At 35.8% G+C, this 14549-nt stretch overlaps 1 protein-coding gene and 2 long non-coding RNA genes across 8 annotated transcripts in view; 1 reads left to right on the top strand and 2 right to left on the bottom strand.

The window, feature by feature from the left end:
* Window positions 1–385, bottom strand: part of LOC141375642 (uncharacterized) — a 217842-nt gene extending 217457 nt beyond the window's left edge. For all 4 annotated transcript variants that reach the window (XR_015498048.1, XR_015498049.1, XR_015498050.1 and 1 more), the window contains exon 1: window positions 305–385. This is a non-coding gene — a long non-coding RNA (uncharacterized LOC141375642). The remainder of the gene's footprint in view (window positions 1–304) is intronic.
* Window positions 1–8562, top strand: part of kcnd3 (potassium voltage-gated channel, Shal-related subfamily, member 3) — a 170705-nt gene extending 162143 nt beyond the window's left edge. For 2 of the 3 annotated variants that reach the window (XM_087262805.1, XM_087262806.1), the window contains exons 7-8: window positions 1861–2105; window positions 3922–8562. In XM_087262805.1, coding sequence (XP_087118931.1) covers window positions 1861–2105; window positions 3922–4129 — 453 coding nt within the window. In that variant the 3' untranslated portion in view covers window positions 4130–8562. 3 annotated transcript variants of the gene reach the window in all.
* LOC147835659 (uncharacterized) lies at window positions 7746–13088 on the bottom strand. The gene is made up of 2 exons (XR_015498053.1): window positions 9326–13088; window positions 7746–8589 (listed from the first exon to the last, which is right to left on the bottom strand). It is a non-coding gene; the product is annotated as an uncharacterized LOC147835659 (long non-coding RNA).
* Between the last annotated feature and the right edge of the window lie 1461 nt (window positions 13089–14549).

Raw genomic sequence — 14549 nt, forward strand, 5'->3', positions numbered from 1 at the left:
ACCAGCAGGTGCCGCTGCGTAATGATGTTCGAGTGCTTCGAAACAGTGAATCATTTGGCGATCGAACTGATTCAATTGATTGCATGTTTTGAAAAGTTTACATTTCCGCATTCGGTCGCTCAAAACACATCCTGTTCGCTTCCGCTGTTTGATATATCTGCACATAAGTGATTTTATGAGGTAACATTTCTGAGGACGGCACAGGCCTTTAGGAGCAAGCAATGAAATGAACAAACACCAAACCGAATACAACCAAACCAAACTCTGCTATGAACACAAACATGCGAAAAGTAGGCCCACATACCTTCATTTTTCGTCCTATTTGCGATTATTCTCCATTCAGTATCCCTTTTAGCGTTCTCTTGTTGAGCTTGAGTGATTTGTCGTATCGTAATTGTAAACTGATTCCATATAAACTTCCTAAAGCAGTCAATCACATGGCAAAAAGCCATTGGACTATTTCGTTCGTTGTGGGCGGGACTTATGTACCTGTCTGTCTTTCTGTCTGTCATTTTGCACTTAGATTTAGTTACAATCTAATTTTCTTCACAAAATAATCTTAACCCATTCAAGTCCTTTCCTAAACAAACAATACTGTATTCGCTTTTAAAATATATATTTAATTATTGCCTTATTTTCTATATTTGATTATTAACTTAGATTAAGCCAAGTAGGGGAGAGTGGGGAGAGTTGCGACAAGACTTATTGCTCCATTCAGGAATGAGCTAGAGTTATATCTATATTACATATTCTCTGTTAGACCCTCCTTCAATCAGAGAAAAATCAGCCATATGTGACCATTCCTTTAGTAGCCTATAAAACTGTATACTTTTTTTTAATAATCAGATAATTTCACATGCTGTCTAATCTGTTTTTGTGAAACATTATTCATCCATATCATTTAAATCCTTGTTTTCTTAGCTTTAAATGGGTATAGCTATCGAGTGTTAAAGCTAATGTATCTACCTAGCACAGGAAGTTTAATCAAGGTTAACAGCGCAGCATGTTGCAACTATCGCCAATTACCAAATTCATTTAAATGCTTGTTATATTAACAATTTACAATTTTATTACAGTTTTAATGTTTATTTGATTAATTCACGTTAAAGTTCAAAGAAGTAGTTTAAAAAGGTTTAGTCTTGATTGATCAGTACAAATTTTTGCTCAGGCTTTTTTATAGGCCTGATAATTGGCCAAAACATGGTTGTTGCTTGTTTTTGTTTTTTTAATAGTCTTTAATAGGTAACTAAATAAAATTCAACCTGATGTTTTAGAATTGTTTTATCAATACATTTTAATTGGGCAATATTTTTTAACAGTTAATTTAATTGCAATATTTAACTTTGTTTGTTCAAGTTTAAATTTGCTTATATTATCATATGTACAAATATTAAAAACAATGTCTGAAAGATGCAAGTTATTTATATTAGAATTTTGGGTATCCTCAAAAAGTGTCAGAGAAAGTGAAGGAAATGCAAAAAGTGTTGTAACTGGCCTGACTCTCCCCTAATATTGCTTATAATATTTTTGTCCTCTGCAGTACCCTTTCTTTTTTTACAAAATACTGTTACTCCATTCAAGTTCTATTATATAAAAAAAAATTATATATTTGCTTTTACATATATTTACATGTGTATTTAATTATTGCCATAATCAAATGTATTTCTGTCATGAAAAGAAACGTGCATTCAATTTATTATCATTTGTCCCATTACAGATGTTAAAATGCATCGTTGTTTCATATTCCCTTTAATATGCAAATATTAGCGTGCATGTAAGGGCTTTAAAGTAAAGAAAAAAAAGGCTTGTGACAGTAATTGTATCATTACAAACCATTGCTCTCTTTGTTTGTGTGAACAGAATCATGAGTTTGTGGACGAGCGTCTGTATGAACAGGGCTATTTGCAGACAGCACTGCAGAACTTCCCGTCGCAGAGCCCGTCTCTCTCCAGTGAAGAGGGCATCACAGGCACCTGCTGCTCTCGAAGACCCAAGAAGAACATTCAGCCTCTCAATGCCACACACACGCACTCACACACACACAATCTGCAGGAGCTCAGCGCATTGCACATCCAGTGTGGGGAGCAGCAACCACTGAACACCAGGTTAGCTCTCTTTCCCCATAAAAACACCCATGCAGAGGTTGATTTTTTTATTGGAACTAATAGACTTGCACAATTTTTATAGGCTGTGGTGATCATGTTGCAGCTGTCTTAAAAATGAAACCATCGCTTAATCATTTTCTGTGTCAGCCTTATTTTTTGTAAATTTGTTTTGGAACATTCTCTCAGGTAAATATGCAAGGTTTCTAGTTCATTATTTACTGACCATTACAAAGCACACATATATAGGCCCACACGGAATTTGCGTGTGCAGAATTCCGCAGATTTTTAGCCCATCATTAATTCTGTTTGTTTACTTGAGTAAATGTGTGTAAATCTATATTTATTCACTTTTTAAATTAAGTACAGTAATATTATTGAATTATATAAAAATGTTCATCTGATTCAAATTGTGCAGTAATATTTTCTGTCTTTTAGTAGATATATTATATGAGAGAATGGCTTTGTTTACCAAATAAAGTGAATCCGATTGGATTTGCAATTTAAACATTAAATAAAAGTTAAAAAGATAAACATTTTTTATTTCACATATTAAGGTTTTACTTATGATACTCCTAAAATAATTCAGCAAGACTTTTACCAAAATGTTCGGCAGAAATAGCAAAAAACGTCCGCAGATTCCATCTGGCCCTATATATAGGGTATGTTTACATGATAGTTAAAGAGCCACTATTATGCAGTAAAAAAGATTATATTTTAGTTTTTTTCAACAACAGGCAGATAAGCATGCAAGGTCAAAAGCACTTTCATTGTCTTATAATATGCATTTATTTTTACCTAATTATCCCAAAGATGGAACGATTTTGAAAGATGTAAAAAAACACAGTGAGTGCTAGCCAGTTTTGAGGAAAACATGACACAGTAGGATTAGATGTAACAGGGAAACTTACAAATAAGCCACTCACTGTTAGACACCAATTAAACTAACAAAATAGTTGTTGAATTTTGAGTGTAATGTTGAGAACTTTTTAAAGTAAAGATGTTTTTTAATAGAACATTTTTTTAGATAAAAAAATATTTTCTTGCTAATAATGCAAATAAGTTCATTTTATAATATGGATAATGCAAAAAAATCCAAAAGTGTTTATCCAATAAAAACAATGCTGTGCTATGTAGAATTTAAAAAAAAAAAGTTATGGAACTGAGGAAATATACTATTCAAAGTAAACTGATTTGAAATGAATTTTGTGAAATCTGACTTCATAAGCATGTTACAACTAACCCTCTGTCTGTTGAACTTGCCCCGTAGGTTGGGTAAAGAGTAACATTTTTACTCCTGGCACTTTTGGCAATACTGCACAAAAACCATAGGTCCGGCGATCATACAACCAGTTCTTATTTGTAGGAAAGGCTTGTATGTTGTTGTTAAAAAATATATATAATTTGTCTAACCCCATTACTTTGTTCATTATTTGGCCAAAACCAAAAAGTGTCATTTTGTGCCCCGCTATCCCCTACACCAGGGATCACCAAACTTGTTCCTGGTGGTCCGGTGTCCTACAGATTTTAGCCCCAATCCTAATCAAACACACCTGAACAAGCTAATCAAAGTCTTAAGTATACTTGAAACACCCAGGCAGGTGTGTTGAGGCAAGTTGGAGCTAAACCCTGCAGGGCACTGGAACTCCAGGAACGAGATTGGTGACCCCTGCCCAATACCTTTTAATGACATTTTCTTCTGCAAAAAAAAAAAAATGTTTTGAAGAATACTTTGTTATTTGCAAAATACATATTCGAATGAATATTTGATGACACATTAATGTAACCATAGTCTCTAAGACATGTCTCTTTCTCTCAGTCGTTCCAGTCTCAATCTGATGTCGGATGAATCAGGGAGTCTGAACTGCAAGAGCAGTGGACTGGTTACAACGGCCATCATCAGTATCCCGACTCCTCCCTCAAACAACTCTCGAGCCAGTCCCGACGCCCCGTCCCCTCCCAACCCAGAAGCCCCACCTCTTCTGAACCCCAGCAGCACTGATGTGGTCAAAATCTCTGCGCTGTAGGAGCAAACAGAACTCAGGAAGAGAAACCGAAGAGTAGCCTGCCCCCTAGTGGGAGAGGAGGTGCACTGACTCAGACTCTCGAAATAGAAGAAGAATATCAAAGGATGCGACTGTGTAAATGAGAGAGACGACCATGAGTATTCAATCACTCTCCATCAGGACTGATAAAGATGAGGGTGTCATTGCAGTGTCACTGTGCATAGAACATTCCTCCTCCTTTTCCCTTACTAGTTTTCTGGTGGGTCATACTGTTTATAAATCGTGGAAAAGATTAATGTTTTAACTACAGATGAAGGCAAGAGGTCAAGCTTTTGTTTTCATCAGAGAGTCTTGTTTTGTTTTTTTATCCGTCCGTTAATCTGTTCCAACATCACAGACAGCCTCTCAAAGCCTCGGCTTACTTTATCCCAATTATGTTATGTTTTGATCTAAAGTAATTCTCAAAGGATAAGAGGGGAAAATCTGCTTTAGAGTCTGGGGGAGACTGTACGAGTGTTTCTTAGATCGTGCTAAGTTTTTATTTTTGGAATATGAGGTCAAGAGTTGCGTCTAACTTGAATGTTTCTGCCCCAAGTGAGTGTGTGTGCGTGCGAGTTACTGAATTTGCCCCTCAAACTCTCAGCCTCTCACACAGTTCGTGCCTCTCAGGGGGAGGAGAGTTTCCTTCTTCTTTAAGCCACTGTCTCTCCCTGAGTCCAAAACGTTGAGCCGACTTTGTAACGTTAGTTGTGACCTATCAAACATTACTATGTAATATAGAACCAAAAAAATTGAAAAAGAAAAAAAAAAGATAGAGAAAGAAACATGAAAGTGTTTTTAAAACTCTGTGACTACAAGCACAAGGCGTTGCTGAGATTTTGTGACTACAATGTGTATCAAGCCTTGGTTTAACTGTGAATATTGTTGATAGAATATTTTGTAATATTTAGCCATCGTTTGGCGAAACCAGAGCAGCTGCCTACCCCGCCCCCTTTTTCGTCCAGCCCGCCCCTTTATGTCTGCCCCGCCCCTTTCCTCTGTCCACTGCTGGCCTGCTTCCTGTAGTTGTTCTGATCTAAGTGTTATTGTCATTATCGCTCAATGGGTATTAAAAAATGTGTCTAGTTTGCGTAAAAACTACATGGGTAGGAAACTTTTGGTGTTTGTGTTTTTTCATTAACAGTGAATGTTTTCGTTAACTCTAGATTTTCAGTCATGCGTTGCTGTTAGAGGAGAAACTGTTGACTGTTTGAACCAATTAGAGATATTTGCCACCTCTCTTCTCTCCCTCTAAACTCCGTCCTTTTTTGTCTGTCTTTTTTTTTTTGTCAGCCATGTTAAAGAGTTGGTTCACTCCAAAATTAAAATTCTGTCATCTTTAAGGGGTAGGGTTAGGGATGAAAAATGTGATAACACCTATTATTACTTGGCTGTCTGGAATACTTGATTTTGATTGGTCAGTCATGACATTCCAGGGTATGTTATTGCAGATATCAACCACTAAAAATAATTACACAGTCTCATTCGGGTACTTCGAATCATCTTTAAGGCTGATTTATATTTCTGCATTGAGTGATCGGCGTGACACACAGCACCTGCCTTGCGCGTAGTGGTGCATTTATACTTCTGCATGCTATTTGTGTAGCTCTGCAATAAAACTTCCAAAACGCTAGCTGGCAGTAGGTTTTTATGTTCCTTTGTGTTGTTTATTCAGAGGCGTTCTGTTTTTTATTAACGCTACAAGTATCTCAAACTCTCTCATTCTGAGGCCTAAACAGGTGAAGGTGCAACAACCATAAGGTAAACACAAGACAAAAGTTTCCATTTGGAGCTCCTCCACGGGACTCGACAGTCATAAACAATTACTTCATCGGGCCCACAGCTCTCAGCTTCCCACCCACGTTCGTCACTGCTACCAAGCCAGAGCTTGCAGAGTTTGCACTACGCGTAGTTACAACATGTAGTTAAATTTTTTTGAGAGGTGCATGTCAGCGTCAGCGTCGGCGTCAGCCATAACGAGGGCTATGCGACAGAAGTATGAATCAGCCTTTACTGTCAGCGAATACTTTCACATCTACATTAGATTGATTGTATGTCATGCCTCGGTTTTTAATTGGTTGGTGCCATCTTGTGATTGTGTGCGCCATTCAACTGTTTTCGTCCCAGTCAGTTCTGAGTTTAATTAAAAATTGACAAACTACTATGGCTCAGAACAAATTTTTACATTTGTAACAAGCGGCCATGTAATAAGTTTTATTATTAAGCTATGATTTGCGTCAGGCTGCTGGTAAGCCTCTCTGGCTTTATTCTGCGATAACAACCACCTGGATGTACTTTATCCCTTACATATATTCAAACCAATTGCAGATTTATGATGATAAATAGAAATCTTGATACAATTTTAACTGAATTAATTTTAAAACCTTAAAAGCAGAAAATTAGGCAACTGCGAAGAGACCTCCAGGTCCTTCTTTTTGCTAAAATATTTACAAATGTAGCTTTAATTTATCAGGACTAGATTTTTCCTCATTATACCAATAACTGTTATGTTAAAAATAACGATATATCACCTGATACCAATATGGTGAACGATTGTGCATCCCTGAATTTTTTTTCCTATCACAACTCGCATATCAATGAATATGTAAATATGTGTTGTATGGTAAAAAAAAAATAAGGATGTGGATGCATGCACAAATGAAGGTACTTTTTCAAATGAATTAAAATTATGTTCACCCAAAACTCTTTGATTCTTCAAATCGTTTGTTAAGTAATCAAAAAATAAGCCCATATTAATAAAACTGTTTTTTTCAAGTCATTTGAAAAGACAAAATAGTTTTTATGGCCTCACTGGTCCTTGTTAAAACATGCCATTTCACACACAATATTGTAATTCATTGGTTCTTGTTCATCAACTAATCATACTTGATTAGTCGTACTTGTCCATGACCAAATCTGAATGCTGTAAACTTTATCATCAAAATTTATGTGAATGAACTCTTATATTAAACCTGTTCATCATACAAAGTGACAATGTCTTTAAAACACTGGGATTAAACCAATTCAAATCAAATTCAAAAGGATTTATTTTTGATCTCCATACAATCATTTAAATCATCAGAGCTTTGGGTGAACAGATTTCCAGAGGATGTACAGATATCTCCCAGATGTGATGAAAAATACTGTCATTTGTGTTCCTTAACATTTTTTCAAAAACGATAACGACCAAATTTATTTTTCAGGGTGAACGAACCCTTGAAAGACATTGCCAGTGAGAAAGCTTATTAAATTTGTAAGTCGTAGTGGAAAGTCCCCGTTTTGTCTGTGTTGTGTCGTTTACAATCCTGTTCTCAAAACTGCCAGCATTCAACCGCATGAGTTCCACGTTTTTGTACCATTAAACCCCTATCCCAAGACAACACCCCACCCACCCCTTCAAACCCCACTCACTTGTGCCTCTTACACCAGCAGACATAATAAGTGACCCCGTTCCCCTCAGGACGATAAAACTCCAGGGCCACCGAGTTTTAGTGTTCACTGCTATTAAAAACACCTCACAATGATACATTCAATTTTACTTTGACCCTTTTTAGATAGAATAAGCCATATTTTTCAGAAATAAAATACACATTACTTAACAGATAAATAACCTATACTTGAACTTTAAAGCCGAAGTGGATGTCCAGTTACACAAATATGACAACATATGTCGGACAGGACTTCAGTATTACAGGGAAAAGCACATATGTGATATTTAGGAATATCAGGGTATCCGGCCCATTCTTATATATGATATAAACGACAATATACCTTGATTGCCCATATGTGTTCATATGATGATTATCCTCCTCTGTTGTACATACAATCCATAACGATCCTCTTTTATGGTCCAAAATGGTTCCTATGTGATTTACTGATTTTTCAAAAGTGTATATAGTATATGGGAGAGATCTATTGTTTAGCTATTCCGAAAGGAAGGTGTGGCCAATATATCCTAAATTTGACGATAATAAATGTTGAGTGTTGGATCACCTGTGGTCACAGGCGAGCAGTAATGTTTTCTTTTTTTTTTTCCTGTTTACTTTGTCCATTCCTCCAGCCCAGCAGGGGACACTACAGAACCATCAATGTAACCGAAGTCAATCTCCAAATCCCATCAGCTTTGTAATCGTTCATTCGTGCGGTCCCTTCAGATGACTCAACTGGTTGTTTTTTGAATATATTACCAAGTGGAGATCTGTATGTGCACATCTACATACCTGTCGAGGGTCTTCTTTCTTCCTCTGTGTGTCTGTGCTTGTTTAACTCTTTTACTCTCTTCGCTTCGGTTTCTTTGAGATAGTCATGTTGTTTCCGCAGATTCCTGTTCACTGTCAGATGTTAAATATTATTTATGATCTTGTCTTGTGTCACAGTTGTGAAACGCCTGATAAATGAATTATATCTGCCACAAATCCATCTGCTGTTTATTCCGTTTATACCTGTGAGTAAGATCATAAAAATGGAGGTGAAAAAAAACAGATATGACTTATCAACAAAAATAGAAGCAAAAATCCTGCTCTGGGCTTTTTCCGAGCAGCCAAAACAGATTAGCAAATAGGAGATCTTTCATAATTTAAAAGATTACTGTTTTGAGCACAATTTAAAGTGTCCAGATTGAATTTTACATTTTATGTTAATTTTACAATTATTGGTCCCACTTTATATTAAGTAGCCTTAATTAATATGTACTTACACTGACCTTAATAATTCGTTACAATGTACTTATTGTGTAAATACATGTTTTTACATTGTATTTATGCGTAATTAAATACCTGTGTGTAATTACATCTGTAATTAATTTCTGTAATTGCATTTGTAATTATATTGTTGACCAACCCTTATACCTCAGCCCTCCCTTAAATCTACCAATACCATCAATCCTGTCCATAACCTGACCTGTATCCCAACTCAAAAGCAACAGAAGTGTTCTGCAATAGATTTTTAACACGGTAAGTACATTGTAATTATTTTTTTAATGCAAGTACATAGTAGTTAAGGACACTTAATATAAAGTGGGTCCTAATTATTTATGAAGGAAAAAAAAACACTTTCAATTAATTTGATATACTGATTAACAATACAGTTAGATTCACCGTAGATTTCATTGTTATATGTATTTACACTACTTTAACATGCTCGTGTTTTAAAAGCTGACATGACTTACAAACCAGATACCTTAAAGGGAGACTTCAGCCAAAATAAATTTTGCCAATCAAGTCTGGCTTTAATTGCTCCAGTCCTTCAGTCACTTGATATTCATAAGTGTGCTGGGCAGTAGTTTGAAGAATTATGAGCGCAGCTGTCTGTGGAGAATCGTTGAAATGAGTGGCTCCATTGCTGCAAGAACACACACGTCACAACCATCCAGCTCAAACAGCAGCAAGAGTGACAAACACAAACCATGCAGCTCAATTTACATGAAAAGGTTACAAATAAAAAAATAAAGAAATAACTAATTTAAGAAATGATTCAGTATAATTATGGAGTCATGTTATAATATTTGAAGTGGTTTTAGATGTTTATTTTTAGATATTAGTTGTAAATTTAAGTTAGTTTGTCTATTTTAGTTGTGGTGGGTTAGACTAGACGGGGATCTGCTTGCAGCTATCAAATTTTCATTCATTCAAACTCTACACAGAAACACCAACTGACCCAGCCGAGGCTCAAACCAGCGACCTTCTTGCTGTGAGGCGACAGCAATACCCACTGTACCACCGCACCCCCCAGCTATCAAATTTTTTTTAACAATAAGTAATGCACGTTTATATAGTGCAATAATTGTCTAAATCACTTTACAATTGTATGACGGGGTCACCAAAACAAAGTTTACAGAAAACATGACAATAAAACAATGACAAAACAAACCTGAAACTATTCAACAAAACACACACACAATGGTTGGACAATGAACTAAAACACAGGCCAATTTAGTTTTGGAGGTTTCATGGTTACATTTGGCCAGCACATTCCACTAGTAAGAGCAGAGAGAAGGTTTAATTAGCAGAGTGATGGCAGTTTTGCTTCAAATATTGCAATGTACACAACATAACGGGTGGCATAAGAGTTCAAAAGAGGAAAAATGTTGGTGTATCAAAAGCTACAGTATCCAGAGTAATGTCAGCATACCACCAAGAAGAAAAAAAACACATCCAACAAGAGTAACTGTGGATGCAAGGGGAAGCTGTCTGAAAGGCATGTTAGGTGCTAATCCGGATTATATTAAAAAAAAAAAAAAAAAACATAAAACCACTGTTGCCCAACTCTCTGTAGAATTAAAGGTGCACCTCAACTCTGCTGTTTGCAGCAAAGCTGTTCGATAGGGACTCCACAGGTTTAATATACAGTTGAAGTCAGAATTAAAAGCCCCCTATTAATTTTTTCCCCCCAATTTCGGTTTAAAGAGAGATATTTTTTTTCAGCGCATTTCCAAACATAATAGTTTTAATAACTCAATTCTAATAACTGATTTATTTTAACTTTACCATGATGACAGTACATAATATTTTATTAGATATTTTTCAAGACACTTCTATACAGCTTAAAGTGACATTTAAAGGCCTGACAAGATTAATTTTGTTATCTACAAAGATTAGGGTAATAAGGCAGGTTATTGTATGACAATTGTATGTTTTGTAGACTATTGAAATAACATACCTCAATGAAGATAATAATTTTGACCTTAAAATGGTGTTTACCATTTTTTAAACTGCTTTAATTCTAGTGGAAAAAAACAACTAAGACTTTCTCCAGAAGAAAAAAATCTTATCAGACATACTGTGAAAATTTCCTTGCTTTTGGGAAATCTCTGATGAGTCCACCTTCACTGTCTTTCCCACATCCGGGACAGTTATGTTGTAGAAAAGCCCCAAAGAAGTGTACCACCCAGACTTGCAAGCATAGAGTGAATAATGGGGTGTGAATCAGTGATGGTTTTGGCTGCAATACCATGGCATTCCCAAGTCCCAATACTTGTGGTAGATGGGCGCTTCACTGACAAGGACTACCAAATCCAAAATACCAAATACCAAATGTGCACTCAATGGTTCAATCATTGAATCCTGAAGATGGCGCCCTTTATCAGGATGATAATGCACCAAAATATGCAGCAAAACTGACGGAAGGGTTTGATGAATATGAAGTGAAGTTGCACATCTCCCATGGCCTACCAGCCTGATCTCACGAGAAAACCTAAGTATTTTACGTTTTGCCAGTTTAGTGGCTAATTCGTACGAATTCGTACGAGTTCAGTCGTACGAAATGGTACGATTTTAAAAAGGAGGCGTAGCACCTGACCCCACCCCTAACCCCAACCGTTATTGGGGGATAATCAAATCGTACTAAATTGTACGAATTAGACCGTACGAATTCATACGAATTAGCCACTAAATAAAAAAGTTACGAATTGCCGTGAGATTGTGTTGGGCCTACACAGCCATCAGATTTAAATAATATTGATCCGTTTAGGAGGAGCGAGTCAGGAAACGTTTTTCTCCACCAGCATCAGTTTGTGACCTGGTCAATATTTTGTAATGGCTCAAAATATTTTTGGCCACTGTGTAAAACTTATGTTGTTTAACCCTATGTTGGGTCAAATGTGGACAAACTCAACAGTCAAAAAGTGTCATTTAAATTTAATTAGAAAAAATAATTGATTGTTTGGTTTGTCAAAACACACAAACATGGGTCCACCTGGTCCCATTTAGAGAGGAGTCGTTTAAAGTAAGGTTTAAACTGCTCACCCAAAAATACATAAATTGTGAATGATTATCGCAAGCAAAAACAAACCCCACACTGCAAAAATCACATAAATGACAAAGGTTCTGCATATGACCCTTGTGGATTTCTGTAATGATATTTTTGAGTGAACTATCCCTTTAACTTGCGTGTGGTTCAATATTACATGTCTGACTACCCTGCATGTTTAACACAGGTGTAGTTTGAGGATTGAATTTGTTTAAGACCCTTCAGAGACTACTATTTGATCTCCATCTCATCCGAATGAACTTATTTTCAAGTAGACTGACAATTATTTCAAATAAAGCAGCAATTTGCACAAGAGCATAAGTAAGCAATTATGAGCCATATGAGGAGGTTTGTTTTCCCAATAATGATGTGGCAGAGTGTACATTATACACGGAAAACAAATATATCTGACATCAGTATTGAATCTTTAAACTACTTTAGAGACTGAGACAGAACAATTGGTCAATCCCTTGTGAGAGGCATTCTTCTTCCAATAAAATCTATCCTGGCATTTGTATTATTATTTATAGCATGTTTATTACAATACACTCACCTACCACTTCATTAAGTTAATATATGTTCAACAGCTTGTTTATATAAATGTCTAATTGGTTAATGACATTTTACTTACCTTGTGAATTCATGCATGTAGACATGATCAGGAATATCTGCTAAAAGTCAAACAGAGCATCAGAAATGTTTGAACAAGCCACTATACTGACAAATGAGCCTGTTTGGGTTTTGAAAGAATGGTCTGTAAAAGAGAAAACAGTGGGAATATAATATAGGAAAAATTTAAATGCTGATAACCCAAATAACATAACTATCTTTATATCCAAAAATGCAAATTAAACTTTTCCTGAAAAACCGGCACCAAATATCAAATAGAAAAATGGAATTGGCTTACGAGACTCTACTGTGGGCCTCTTTGTATATATTATACATTTCTTGCAGGCCAGATGATGAAATGCAATGAAGGTGTTTTGGCTTTTGGAAATGCGAGACAACTCTTTGGGAACGCAGCCTCTAAACTCAATTCAGGAAGGTAATAATACTGAAACACTTTGATGATAAACATTGACTAAGGGATTTTAAAATAACCAGAACAACATAACAGATATTTTACAATGGTGGTCCATCCACAGGTTTGCCCATTAATGCCATGCCATCATGTGCATTTTTATCTTCACTTCATCTGTTAAAACAAAATCACATGAGATTTTCATTGTGGTTTATGAACATTTTTTTTCTCATCAAACAAAAACTTTCACTAGATGTCTTCTGCTCCAAAGACAACTCTAAAACCTCTTGCACTGGAGTAAGATCTTAATGGGACTGTGATTCTTCTTGAACGTATGGTTCAGAAGCCTCATCTTCATCTTGGGCGTCATGCAAACCAAGAACTTCATCTTGACTCCTGTTAAAACCTCATACTGGTGGATGAATTGAAAGATTTTCCAGGACCTTCTCTTATGATGGTCCCATAATCTGCCAAAGCATCATCAAAGGTCGTTCTCTTTCATGTGTGCGACTTAAAGGAGGAAAGTGGAAGAATTTTGACAAGGGCGTCATTCTGCTTTATCCTAATCAGTTGTTGTTCGCATAAGTGTATGCACATTTTCTAAATTTATGCACATCTTGGCATTCCTATTGTGTTTCTATTTAGGATATTATGAAATGTTGGTTAAAATAGGCAGATTGAAAAAATAAATAAAAGCACAATTAAAAAATTATAAAAAATAAATAAAAATAATTTAAAAAATTAATTAAACAATAAAAAAAACAATTAAATAAAAAATAATAATAATAATCGCTGGTGCATCAAGTATTATAATTTTAGCACCTTGTTGAATCTACATGGCAATACTAGAACGGTATCCAAGATCCAATACTAGAAACAGATCAAACGATGTTGAGCATTTTTAAAATATATATATATATATATATATATATATATATATATATCAAATATACATATATCAAAATATGTATAGAACTGTTTGACTACTGCAATTGTCCAATCAGGATTAAGTAATTGCGATGCATACTAAAACTAAAACCTAAAGTTTATTGATAAACTTTGATGTTGGCTTGAGAAAGCCAACGTGACTGCGCTAGGACTGGGAATGGCAGTTGGCAGGAAGCACGGCGGCGGTTGCTAAGTGGTTGCTAGGCAGTTGCTAAAACAATTATGGCATTTTTAGGTGGTTGCTAAGCAGTTGCTAAATGGCAATGCTCGTGTACATGTTTGATCAAATGCTAATACTTAGTAGGCATTTCTAGCATATGTTATTGCATTTAGATAATCATTCATAGCATGTAGCTAATCGTTATTAGCACTTGGCTTCCATTATCATTGTTACCATGCATAGTACACAGGAAGTCCCATTTGCTAGCATGAGTCAAACAAGCCAATGCCCAGGTCCCTACGATGTTCTGATGTAGAGATATTGCTATTTTTAAATAGTTGCTAGGTTATACTGTTTTATTGCTATGGGGACATTTGACAGGTTAGTGATGATACAACAAAGCTGCTTGGCAATATGAGTGATCTTAATCAACCCCGATGTTTCTATGACAGTCTTTATGAGTCTCAAAAACTGGACTTGAACATTATGTATTCCTGGTGTTGGGTTGCGGCTGGAAGGGCATTCGC

Source organism: Danio rerio, chromosome 8 (genome assembly GCF_052040795.2).
Source record: "Danio rerio strain M-AB ecotype USA chromosome 8, GRCz13ab, whole genome shotgun sequence".
NCBI lineage: Eukaryota > Metazoa > Chordata > Actinopteri > Cypriniformes > Danionidae > Danio > Danio rerio.